Below are 13,540 nucleotides of genomic sequence, written 5' to 3'. Positions count from 1 at the left end.
TGGCCACAACATTATACCCGCCAATCTTTAACCGTGCTACAAGATCATCTACCTTATTCTTTATACTGTGTGCATTCAAATATAACATCTTCTGACCTGTTTTCATCGCCCATTTTGATTTTGCCACCATGTTACATTTCAGCTTATCCGACTTTGCCCTTTCACCTGCCTGTCCTTCCTCAAAGTTTCACTGCACACTGATTCGACTTGTATGCTGACTGGACCATCCTCCACCCTATCCCATCAGTTCTCATCGCCCCTGCCAAATTGTTAAACCCTCCCCAACAGCTCCAACAAATCTGTCTCCCTAGGGTTCAGGTGTAACCTGTCCCTTTGCACAAGTCACACCTTCCCCCAGCAGACAGTGCAAGCACTTGGAGGGGCAGGATTTTGAGGGATATATGCTGAATAGCAGGGTGGGCGCTGTGGTCGGTTGTGCTCTATGAGTGAAGAGAGCTCTCCTCATCTCAGTCCCTGAAACATGACACAGAGCAAAGGCACAAATCCCCACAGGAGGGGTTTTTAAATTAAACTCTCCTGATTGATCGTACCCAGTACCAGATAGTTGACATGTTGAATAATTCTGGGGAGAAATCGCTGGTTCCCGGACATTGCTGGAGGCTCAGATCACCAAGATAAAGCTCGACGTTCCTAGCACATCTGTTGGGTCTCTTCTGGGTAATGAACAGTGATACTGACACCCTGAGACAACCAGACGCATTTCTGGGATGGGAGAAAAAGGGCAGAAGATGCAGTAAAATAGAAAATTTACAGAACATAACAAATTTAGAGCTTTCTCTCCAACAAATTTCACAACATATGTCAGTGATAAAAAACCTGATTCTGATTCACACACACATCAATTAGCCAGCTTTCATCTTCCAGGAAAAGAGTCAACTGACTTATTCAGAGTTCAGAGTAGAATTTATTATCAGAGTACATACATGCCACCACATACAACCCTGAGATTCTTTTTTGGTGGGAGCCCCTCTTGTACTAGAAATCTCCGGTCTGAATCCCACTCCTTAAGATAGATTCGTAGAACACTACCACATAGAAACAGGCCTTTTGGCCCACCTAGTCCATGCCAAAATATTATTCTGCCTGATCCCCACAACCGGAACCCAGACCACAGCCCTTCATATTCCTCCCATCCATGTACCTATTCAAATTTCTCTTAAATATTGAAATCAAATCTGCATCCGCTACTTCTGCTGGCAGCTCATTCCACACTCTCACAATTATCTGCATGAAGAAGTTTACCCTCATGTTCCCCTTAAATATTTTGCCCTTCACCCTTAACCCATGACCTCTGGTTCTCGTCTCCCCTATCCTCAGTGGAAAAACACTGATGCATTTACCTTATGTCTATCCCTCATTATTCTGTATGCCTGTATCAAATACCCCTCATTCCTCTACGCTCAAGGTAATAAAGTCCTAACCTATTCAACCATTCCTGATAGCTCAGGTCCTCAAGTCCCAGCAACATATATAGAAACATAGAAATCTTGAGCACTTTACAGGCCCTTCGGCCCACAATGTAGTGCTGACCATGCAACCTACTCTAGAGACTGCCTAGAATTCCCCTACTTTAATAGTCTTTTATTTTTCTAAGCTTGATGTACCTATCCAAGAGTCTCTTAAAAGACCCTATGGTATCCACCACTACCACTTTCACTGGCAGAGCATTCTACGTGCCCACCGCTTTCTGTGTGAAAAACTTAGCCCTGACATCCCCTCGGTACCTGCTTCCAAGCACCTTAAAACTATGCTCCCTGGTGTAAGCCATTTCAGCTCTGGGAAAAGCCTCTGACTATATCCACATGATCAATGCCTCCCATTATCTTATTCATCTCTATCAGGTCACCTCTCACCCTCCGTTGCTCCAAGGAGAAAAGGCCGAGTTCACTCAACTTATTCCTGTAAGGCATACTCCCCAATCCAGGCAACGTCCTTGGAAATATTCTCTGCACTCTCTCTATAATATCCACATCCTTCTTGTAGTGAGGTGAACAGAACTGAACACAGTACCTCCAGGTGAGGTCTAACAATGACCTTATATAGCTGTAACATTACTTCACAACTCTTAAGTTCAATCCCACGGCTGATGAATTCCAACACACCAAACACCTTCTAATCAACACAGTCAACCTGCACAGCAGCTTTGAATGTCCTATGGACACAGACCCCAAGATCTCTCTGATCCTCCACATTGCCAAGAGTCTTACCATTAACATTATATTCTGTCTTCATATTTGACCTACTGAAATGAACCACTTCACACTTATCTGGGTTGAACTCCATTTGCCATTTCTCAGCCCAGTTCTGCATCCTATTGATGTCCTGCTGTAACCTCCAGACTGTCCACAACACTCCCAACCTTTGCGTCATCAGCAAACTTACTAACCTACCCTTCTACTTCCTCATCCAGGTCACTTACAAAAATCAGAAAGAACAGAGGCCCCAGAACAGATGCTTGTGTAATACCACTGGTCACCATCCTCCATGCAGAAATTGAACCATCTTTGTAAATTTTCTCTACACTCTTCCCATCTTATTGGCATCTTTCCTAAAGCACAGTAACCAAAACTACACACAATACTCCAAATTTGGCATCACCAACGTCTTATACAACTTCAACATAACATCCCATCTCCTGCACTGAATGCATTGATTAATGAAGGCCATTGTGCCAAAAGCTTTCTTTGTGACCTTATCCTCACTGCCCTATGCTCTCTGTGGAAGACCTACCCTGGTTGGTCCTCCCAGACTGCAACACCTCACACTTGTCTGCATTAAATTGAAATGCTGATCAAGGAAGATTTCTTCCCAGTTTGATCCACTTGGAAGGATTGAAAAAAAACATGTACTCAAACTAAATCCTCAGGGTTATGAAGGAAATATGATTTGCTGGAAACACTCAGCAGGTTAATTGGTATCTATGGAGAGAAAAACAGGTTAAAGCTCAACTCCAAGAACATTTCAAATCGTCTTTGACCTGAAATGCTGACCATTTTTCTTTCCAAATGTGCAGAGTGTTTCCAGCATTTTTGTGTTTTTCTCCATACACTCAGTGGCCACTTCATTGTGAAGCTCCCGTGCCTAATAAAGTGGCCATTGAGTTTGGGGTCTTCTGCTGCTGTAGCCCATCCACTTCAAGGTTCGATGTGTTCTGCATTCAGGAATGTCCTTCTGCACACCGCTGTTATTTGAGTTACTGTCGCCTTCCTGTCAGCTTGAACCCGTCTGGCCGTTCTCCTCTGACCTCTCCCATTAACGATGCTGACTGAACTGCTGCTCACTGGTTGGCTTTTGTTTTTCCACACCGTTCTCTGTAAACTCTACACGCAGCTCAGAAAAACAGAGGGCTATGGGTAAGCCTAAGTCAGGGGTGGGCAACCTTTTATGCTCCATGCATCAATTTTTTCACCCACGAGTTCAGATGCAACTTTTTCACGCACAAGTTCTATAAGAAAAGGACTAACTTGAGAGCTTGTTCGTAGTGCGAGAATACAGTGTGAAATTCCACCCTATGCCCCATGCCTCCATGGCAAACCTGTTCGAGAAGACAAGCTGGATTGTTGCTGTACTTGAGCGAAATGAGGAACTGCTGTGGGCGTGTTCTTGCAGAAACGTGGCTCCAGGCTAACATCCTATGTGCCTTCAGTCTACAGACCATAACGCTTGGGGACTTGGGCTAGATTATTATTATTTTTAATTTTGTTTTGCAACAGTATATTTTTCGGCTATATGCACTGTGTGGTGTGTGTGACTGTCAGTACTGTGTTTTGACCCTTGGCCACAGAGGAATGCTATATTCATATGTATGGTTTAATGACAATTGAACTTGAAAGTGAAATTAATCAACTTCTGTACCTCAACATGCAAGTGTAGTTCCCAGAATCGTTGACAAATGCAGGCCAGAACCACAGCCCCTCCTCCTCATTTGACACCCGCTCCTCCGCCTGGCGAAAATCAATGGGCTCGTCCAGTTCTTCGCCCTGCCTGCTTCTGTACCACGATAGTGTCAGGCCTGACTCGTGGGCCATACTGTGGTTAGTCCTGATGTCCGCCAGGGGGAGAGGGCAGCTCACTTTCACTGGCTCCCCATCATAGGCCTCCACTGCAATGCTGGTGTTGGCACCCCAGACCACACATCCTCCTGAAACAGCATGCACAGGGGAAGACTGTAGTACAGGTAAACATATTACAGGCAGAGGACAACCAGAATTAAAATCAGGTTTAATATCACTGGCATGCATCTTGAAATTTGTTGATTTGTGGCAGCTGCACATTGCAATACATAATAATAAAAGATATAAATTACAATAAGTACATATATATAATTAAATAAGTAATGCAAAAAGAGGAAACACACAGTGAGGCAGTGTTCCTGGGTTCATTGTGCTTTCAGAAATCTGATGGCAGAGGGGAAGAAGCTGTTTCTGAAACATTGAGTACGCGTCTTCAGGCTCCCGTATCTCGTCATCGATGGTAGCAATGAGAAGAGGATGATGGGGAAGACAACTTCTTCCACTCAGTCATCAGGCTTTTGAACAATTCATGAATCCATAACCATTCAATTTCTCTTTCGTACTATTTATTTGCTTGTTCATTTATTAACAGAGCAATTTTTATGCCTTGCTGCCACAGAACAGTGATTTCGTTCCATGTCAGTTCTCCCCGTGACCAAATTAGATTGCTCTGGGTTTTGTGGTTTCCTCCTACAGTGCAAAGGCATGGCATAATTGGGCAGAACAGGCTCATTGGAACAGAAGAGACTTTAGCGCAAAATTCTAGCAACAACTTCTTCCCCTCCACCATTCGATTTTAGAGCAATGCATAAACTCACGATTATAGAGACCGCTGCTCACCCTAGGGTGCATATGGGGCATCCAGGGAGGGCTAGTACTTCTGGTGAAGGGGCTTGTCATGTCAATTCTGGGGCAGCTCACTCACTTTGTTCCCCACCAGACACTCAGCTCTCTCCGGTGGCTCCAAGCAACCGTTTGCATGCAAGAGCAGCCACGCCCCGGTACGCCACTTCGACAGCCGGCCAAACTGGGTGAGGGTAGCCAGTGAGATTAGGACATGCCTGCCCTAGCATGCAAAGTCAGCTTCAGCAGACTGGTCAGATGAGATGAGCAGTGAGATCCCACGGCCAGCGAGTCAGTTCTGCAACACTTTGTGGGAGCAAAAGACATGACCAGACATGGTCATCCAAGAAAGATTCCAGTTGTGATAGCTGGACCAGGACTTCCGAAGTCGAGAAGGTGTCACTGCCCCAGTGCAATGGCTTTTCCACTTTAAAAACTCTCCCACACAGGTTCCTTGTGTCATCGTCAGATACAAGGGACAACCAATTATTACAGTGCCATGTGGGGTTCAGTTCCCACTGCTGTCTCTAAGGAGTTTGTATGTTCTCCCCTTGACTGTATGGCTTTCCTCCCATTCCCCTCATTTATTCCAGTGACGAGGAGGTTAATTGGTCATATGGCTGTATTGGGCAGCATGAGCTCATGGGGTCAAAATAGTCATTACTATGCTAAATCTCTCACTAATTCTCACTCAGAAGCCCAAAAATGTTTTAATCTAGCCTTATAGTGTTCTAGTCCTGTAGCCTGTCCACCAGGGCTTCCTGCAAAGGAAAAGCATTCTTACATTTTAGCAATTCTAAAGTCTAACCGGAGATCATTCTAACTGGCTGCATCACCACCTGGTAATGGAGGGGCCAAAAGCAGCAGGAATCTGCAAATTCGGCTAATTTTATCATGGGCAGTGGTGCCTGCAGCATCAAGGGCACCTTCGAAAGGAGATGATTCAAAGTGAGGGACCCTCATCAACTGGGACATGCCCTCTCCTCATTGCTCCCAACAGCGGGGAGGGAAAGGAAGCTGAAGGCACACACTTCAGTGGTTTAGGAACAGATTCTTCCCCTCTGCTATCAGAGTTCATTTTTTATTTTATTTATTGAGATATAACATGGAACAAGCCATGCTACCTAGCAACCTCCAATTAAACCCCAGCCTCATCATGGCACAGTTTACAATGACCAGTAGGTCTTTGGACTGTGGGAGCACCCAGAGGAAACCTTTGAGGTCATAGGGAGAACATTCAAACTCCTGCTCATTGTCTTCTGAAGAGACAATGAAGACATGTACATATCTTTGCTCTCTTTTTTTCCCTCTAATTTAATTACATATATTCCTTATTCCAATTTATAGTTTACTTTGTGTATTGCACTGCACTGCAGCCGCAAAACAATAATTTTTATGACATGTGCCAGTGATATTAAACCTGAGTCCGATTCTGATTATTAAAGTAAGAAGACTGAAGCCATGCTAGAAGCTGCTGATCTGATTACTCAGAAGGAACACAGCCACAGGTAGCACAGCATGTTATCTATCATGTGGAGCATTTCTCTTGCCTTGTATATAATACCAACAACAAAACTGCAGAGTGAACCACAGGAATTCTTCACACTCCTGGACGAGTTGACTACAAACTGCTTTGAATTTTATTGTCCAAGCAGCATTGCTTGGTATGTACAACTGTGCGACTCCGACCAAGAGCATTTATACTGTGTCCTACTTTACGGTTTGTACAATGTTTAAAGCAATGCTTGGAATTTAAGTAGTCTAAGGCAGTTCATATACATGGTGGCCTCTTTATTAGGTTAATTAGAGAATTAGTTAATATTACAATCAGATTGCTCTGTGTTTGGCTCCTCTGATCATTCGCAATGTTTCCAAGCACTGGGAACTTAAAATGATTTGCTATTCCAGTTAAGATGGCGCTGAGCTGTAGTCTCTCTCCATTGAGGTAGTGGCTCAGACTCAGCTGTCTGTTAGTTTTTTTAAGTTCGTAAGGATTGTTTTGGGACAGAAATGGGAGTTAAATGCGAGGTTAGGGTTTAGGGACGGGGATTTGAGGGAATTAGAGGACAAGCCACAGTCTGAGCCTCCTCTCCACGTTAGAAGAGGGCGTAGTCAGATGTCAGGCCTGCAGACCAGTGAGGATGTTTGGGGTAATGTCCAGAACTCAAGGCGGAGAATTTGGGTCCTCATTGAGGGGCCTCATTCGTTGTCATTGATGTGTCCTTGCGTAATACTAAAGATCAAAGCCTGTAAGTCCAGCAGAAGTCCAGATCAAAGCGCAAAGGCCAACTGAAGATCCAGAAATTGAGGACTGATGGCTGAAGCCCCAAGTTTGCAAATCTCCATGAGGATGCTGGGGAAACTGAAGGTCCAATGTCTGTGAATCTACAATGCACTGCAGGACTGTGTGTATGCAAGGAGGAAGGGGGCTTGATTTGCTGTTGTTGCTTTGTCACTTAGGATGTTGTTTTGTTCTGCGTTGTTCAGCCGAACAATGTGGGTATCCTTCCACAGGACATCCAACGCTGTAATGAGGCAAGGAGAAGGAGCGGAGGTCAGATTACACCGAGGTTGGAAGGCAGTGATCTCCGAAGACCAAGGTCTGAAGCCCTGACCTGAAAAATGAGAGCTGGAGACTCCCGAGATCAGTGAATCCTGGGCGCAGAGGTCCAATGCCAGTTCAGACCCGGGACTGGAGGTCCGATTTCAGTCAGCGGACCCAGAGGTTGGAGGCCTGTGATTGGTGAGTCCAGAGATCAAAGGCTAGAAGTTGGCAAATCCAGAGTTTGAAGTCTGAAGGTCAAAGTCCCGAAGTAGGCAAGTATGGACATTGGAGGCCTGCAGTCACGGACGACTGGGGGCGGCTTGTTGGTGTCGGAGGCCTGTCCACGTGTGTGCATGGATGTACATGTGATAAGTAAATCTGAATATCAATATGATGTTCAAGATCACAGACCAGGGAACAAGTACAACGAAATGTGAACAGGAAGACAGGAAGAGATTGTTCCACAGGACATCCAACACTGTAATGTGACAAATGTAGGGGAAGGAGCCGGAGGTCAGAGTTCAGGTTGGAGGACCCCAAGATCAGAAGGCTGTGTGTGGGTGGAGGCAGGGTTTGGTGGAAAAGTGGTCTGCCCTTCTGCTGCTAATTGTTGTATATTGGCTCAGTGACGTTAGGCTGAATTTTGTGTGTGTGCTACATTGGGGCCACTTGTGGGCTGTCCCCACAAGAGTGAGTGAGTGAGTGTGTGAGTGTGTGAGTGTGTGAGTGTGTGAGTGTGTGTGTGTGTGTGTGTGTGTGTGTGTGTGTGTGTGTGTGTGTGTGTGTGTGTGTGTGTGTGTGTGTGTGTGTGTGTGTGTGTGATAGATGCTGCCTGTCCTGCTGAGTTCCTCCGGCACTGTGAGTGTGTGTGTGTGTGAGTGTGCGTGTGTGTGAGTGTGAGTGTGAATGTGTGTGTGTGTGTGTGTGCATGTGTGTGTGAGAGTGTGTGTGAGTGTGAGAGAGTGTGAGTGTGTGTGTGTGTGTGTGTGAGTGAGTGTGTGAGTGTGTAAGAAGGAGGGGTGGTTGGGTCAGGTTGTATTCTGGTTTCTGCCCCCTTTCTTCCCAGTCCTGATGAATAGTCTCTGCCAGAAACTTTCACTGTTTTCCCCCTGCATAGATGCTGCCTGTCCTGCTGAGTTCCTCCGGCACTGTGTGTGTGTGTGTGTGTGTGTGTGTGTGTGTGTGTGTGTGTGTGTGTGTGTGTGTGTGTGTGTGTGTGTGTGTGTGTGTGTGTGTGTGTGTGTGTGTGTGTGTGTGTGTGTGTGTGTGTGTGTGTGTGTGTGTGTGTGTGTGTGTGTGTGTGTGTGTGTGTGTGTGTGTGTGTGTGTGTGTGTGTGTGTGTGTGTGTGTGTGTGTGTGTGTGTGTGTGTGTGTGTGTGTGTGTGTGTGTGTGTGTGTGTGTGTGTGTGTGTGTGTGTGTGTGTGTGTGTGTGTGTGTGTGTGTGTGTGTGTGTGTGTGTGTGTGTGTGTGTGTGTGTGTGTGTGTGTGTGTGTGTGTGTGTGTGTGTGTGTGTGTGTGTGTGTGTGTGTGTGTGTGTGTGTGTGTGTGTGTGTGTGTGTGTGTGTGTGTGTGTGTGTGTGTGTGTGTGTGTGTGTGTGTGTGTGTGTGTGTGTGTGTGTGTGTGTGTGTGTGTGTGTGTGTGTGTGTGTGTGTGTGTGTGTGTGTGTGTGTGTGTGTGTGTGTGTGTGTGTGTGTGTGTGTGTGTGTGTGTGTGTGAGAGAGACAGAGACACACACACACACACACACACCCACGGGTGGTGATAGAGGCAGATACATTAGGGATATTAAATAAACTCATAGGTTTATTGTATAATAGAACAAAATGGAGGATTATGTGGGAGGAAAGGGTACGTTGATCTTGGAGTGGCTAAAAGGTCAACATAACATCATGGGCCTGTATTGTGCTGTAGTAGTCTATATTCTATGTTCTATTTGGGCAAGTACATTGTCAGTGGGATATGGGCCAAATGGGACTAGCTTAATTGGAATCTTGGTCAACATGGATTAGATGGGCCGAAGAGCCTGCTTTGATGATGTATTGACTTGAATTGACTTTATTTCTTATATCCTTCACATACATGAGGAGTAAAAATCTTTATTTTACGTCTCCATTTAAATGTGCAATATGCAATCATAGCAATTTATAATAAATTGAACAGTCAATGTAACATAGAGTACACTCAAATCAGCATGAGTTAATCGGTCTGATGACCTGGTGGAAGAAGCTGTCCCGGAGCCTGCTGGTCCTGGCTTTTGTGCTGCAATACCACTTCCCGGATGTTAGCAGATAGAACAGTTTGTGGTTGGGGGGACTGAGGTCCCCAATAATCCTATGGGCATACACAACTGTCTTTGTAAATGTCCTGAATCATGGGATGTTCACAACTACAGATGCGCTGGGCTGTCTGGACCCTGCGATTGAGGGGGGTCCAGTTCCCATACCAGGCAGTGATGCAGCCAGTCAGGACACTCTCAACTGTGCCTCAGTAAAAGTTCTTAGGATTTGGATACCAAACTTCTTAGGATACCAAACTTCCTCAACCGTCTGAGGTGAAAGAGGCGCTGTTGTGCCTTTTCTGCCACACAGCTGGTCTCTGTGAAGCAAGAACTAACTCAGGGTCACTGTGAGGTTGTGTCAATGAGGCACTTACTGTGCCACTCACCACATTAGGTACCACAGAAAAGGAACATTAATTGGCTGGTTAGTTCTCCATGGCCTCCAAGTGCCACAGACAAGTTAAATTCAGGAGATCCAAAGGCTGTTAAATGCACCATGTCATAGAAACATAGAACATTACAGCACAGAAACAGGCCTAGTCCCACTGACCTGTACCTGGGCCATATCCCTCCAAACCCCTCTCATCCATATACCTGTTCAAGCTCTTCTTAAATGTCAAAAGTGAGCCCGCATTCACCACTTCATCTGTGAGAGACTTTCTGTTTCAAGGTTGAATCACAATTTTAATGGACGAACTCCGGGTACCCAACCAACAACTCACTAGCAACCATGGATAGAAATGTCCATGCCCATGTCCCTAAAGCATAAGAGAAATAAGCATCGAAAAAAAAACCCTTCAGGATCGTAAAGAGTGCTTCTGGCACAGTGGCCTTCATGTGTGGGTTTTCCCCAAGTGCTCTGGTTTCCTCCCACAGTCCAAAGACGTACCAGGTAGGTTAATTGGCCATTGTAAGTTGTCCTATGGCTAGGTTAGGGTTAATGGGGGTTGCTGGGGTGGTGTGTCTTGGAGGGCCAGAAAGATCTGCTCTGTGTCGTGCCGTTAAATAAAACTAAAATGTTGAGGTTGTACAAGACATTGGTGAGGTCCAACTTGGTGCAGGTCTCATCACCTGCCTTCTGGAAAGATGTCAGTAAGAGTGCAGAGAAAATTTAGAAAGGTGTTGCCAAGACTTGACCTGAGCTCTAGGGAATGCTTGAATAGGTTAGGCCTTTATCCCCTAGAGCACTGCAGAATGAGGGGAGATTTCACTGAGGTATACAAAATTATGAGCGGGATAGATAGCATGCAGACTTTTTCTACTGAGATTCAGTGGAGCTAGAACGAGAGGTCATGGGTTAGCGGTGATGGGTGAAATGTTTAGGGGGAACATGAGGGGGGACTTAACCCAGAGGGTTGGGAGAGTGTAGAACGAGCTGTCAGTGGAAGTGGGGAGTGTAGGTTTGATGTCAGCAATTAAGAGAAGTTTGGATAGGTACTTGGATGGGAGAAGTATGAAGGGCTAGGGTTCAAGGACAGGTCAATAGGATTTTGTTTTCTTTCTCGCAGCATTCTCTGTAAATTCTAGATTCTGTTGTATGTGAAAACTTCAGAAGATCAGCAGTTTCTGAGATACTTAAACCACCCAATCTGGCACCAACAATCATTCCATTGTCAAAGTCAGTTAGGTCACAGTTCTTCCCCATTCTGATTTTTGGTCTGAAAAACAACTGAACCTCTTGACCATGCCTGCATGCTTTTATGCATTGAGTTGTTCCCACATGATTGGCTGAATAGATATTTCCATTAATGAGAGGATATACGGGTGTACCTAATAAAGTGGCCACTGAGTACAGGTGAAGAGGAGGGATTTGCATTAAAGCTCATTGGACACCAATTCATAGGCTTGCCTTAAACCAGATGGGCTGAATGGCTCCATTGATTTGGCCAAAATATTGCCTACAAGGTTGGTTGCATTCTGACACTACTAAAAAAGTCAACCGATCGCAGTGTCTCACTCACCAGATTCACCGTGGATCTCCCTCACTTCAGTGCTGAACAACAGGCCCAGGACCAAGATCGAGAGGGCACGACGCATCCTGGTACAAAGCAAGAGCAGCCTTAACACTTCATTACAGAACACAGTTGAAGCTGAAGGCAAGAGAGCTGTGACCACAGGCACAGAGCAGGTTTCCTGCTGTAAACGCTCCAACACTGTAACGGAGAAGAGTTTAGGAAACTGTTCCTCAGAATTTCTAACTGCTGGATGAGCTCAGCAGGTCAGGCAGGATCCGAGAAAGGAAATGGACAGTTAACATTTTCAAGTGAAGACCCTTCATCTGGACTGAACGAGAGGGGATTTCAAAAGGCTCTTAGATAAGCCCTTGGATGTACAGAGAATTGAGGGACAGATAGGTAAAATGGATCTGTTGCACATTTAATTACAAGTTTAATTACTTAGGCACAACTTTGACACAGAGCATAGAAAGAGGCACTTCGACCCATCAAATCCATGACCAACTATTATCCTGCCTAGTCCCATCAACCTGCACTGGGACCATAGCCCTCCATATCCCTCCCATCCATACACCAATCCAACTTACTTTCAAATGCTGATACTAAACCTGAATCCACCACTTCTGATGGCAGCTCGTTCCACATTCTCACCACCCTCTGAGGGAAGGTATTCCCTTCAACAGTTTGTCTTTCACACTTTACCTATGACTTCTAGTTCGAGTCTCACCCAACCTTATTGGAAAAAGCCTGCTTGCATTTACCCTAACTATACCCCTCATAATTTTGTACACCTCTTTCAAATCTCCCCTCATTCTCCTACACTCCAGGAAATAAAGTCCAAAACTTTTCAACAGCATGGGGTGAAGGGTCTATTCCTGAGTTGTTCTGTTCTGTGTTCTATGTTCCACAACCCCAACCCCAATCATCTAGCACTCTCCACTCCTCCATCTGCCTATCATCCCTCCTCACCTGGATCTACCCATCACCTCCCAGCCTCTATTCCCACTCTCCCCCCCCCCCCTCTTATCATCCCTCCTCACCTGAATCCACCCAACACCTCCCAGCCTCTATTCCCACTCTCCCCCCCCCCCATCATCCCTCCTCATCTGGATCCACCCAACACCTCCCAGCCTCTATTCCCACTCTCCCCTCCCCCATCATCCCTCCTCATCTGGATCCACCCAACACCTCCCAGCCTCTATTCCCACTCTCCCCTCCCCCATCATCCCTCCTCATCTGGATCCACCCAACACCTCCCAGCCTCTATTCCCACTCTCCCCTCCCCCATCATCCCTCCTCATCTGGATCCACCCAACACCTCCCAGCCTCTATTCCCACTCTCCCCTCCCCCATCATCCCTCCTCATCTGGATCCACCCAACACCTCCCAGCCTCTATTCCCACTCTCCCCCCTTATCATCCCTCCTCACCTGAATCCACCCAACACCTCCCAGCCTCTATTCCCACTCTCCCCCCTTATCATCCCTCCTCACCTGAATCCACCCAACACCTCCCAGCCTCTATTCCCACTCTCCCCCCTTATCATCCCTCCTCACCTGAATCCACCCAACACCTCCCAGCCTCTATTCCCACTCTCCCCCGCCTTATCATCCCTCCTAACCTGGATCTACCCAACACCTCCCAGCCTCTATTCCCACTCTCCCCCCTTATCATCCCTCCTCATCTGGATCCACCCAACACCTCCCAGCCTCTATTCCCACTCTCCCCCCCCCCATCATCCCTCCTCATCTGGATCTACCCAACACCTCCCAGCCTCTATTCCCACTCTCCCCCCTTATCATCCCTCCTCACCTGAATCCACTCAACACCTCCCAGCCTCTATTCCCACTCTCCCCCCTTATCATCCCTCCTCACCTGGATCCA

The 13,540-nt window shown here is 46.3% G+C and overlaps 1 protein-coding gene across 9 annotated transcripts in view; it reads right to left on the bottom strand.

Annotated features, from left to right (window-relative positions):
• The window catches only part of LOC132406345 (interleukin-1 receptor accessory protein-like), a 68,959-nt gene that overhangs the window by 36,952 nt on the left and 18,467 nt on the right, over positions 1–13,540 (bottom strand). For 5 of the 9 annotated variants that reach the window (XM_059991898.1, XM_059991914.1, XM_059991950.1 and 2 more), the window contains exons 2-4: positions 11,664–11,740; positions 3,877–4,162; positions 552–723 (exon numbers count right to left, since the gene is read on the bottom strand). In XM_059991898.1, coding sequence (XP_059847881.1) covers positions 552–723; positions 3,877–4,162; positions 11,664–11,740 — 535 coding nt within the window. Of the gene's footprint in view, positions 1–551; positions 724–3,876; positions 4,163–11,663; positions 11,856–13,540 lie in introns of all 9 variants that reach the window. The other 4 variants (XM_059991893.1, XM_059991959.1, XM_059991906.1 and 1 more) reach the window with 2 other exon arrangements.

Source organism: Hypanus sabinus, chromosome 2 (assembly GCF_030144855.1).
Source record: "Hypanus sabinus isolate sHypSab1 chromosome 2, sHypSab1.hap1, whole genome shotgun sequence".
Classification (NCBI taxonomy): domain Eukaryota; kingdom Metazoa; phylum Chordata; class Chondrichthyes; order Myliobatiformes; family Dasyatidae; genus Hypanus; species Hypanus sabinus.
This window is presented reverse-complemented; position numbering and strand designations above follow the sequence as displayed.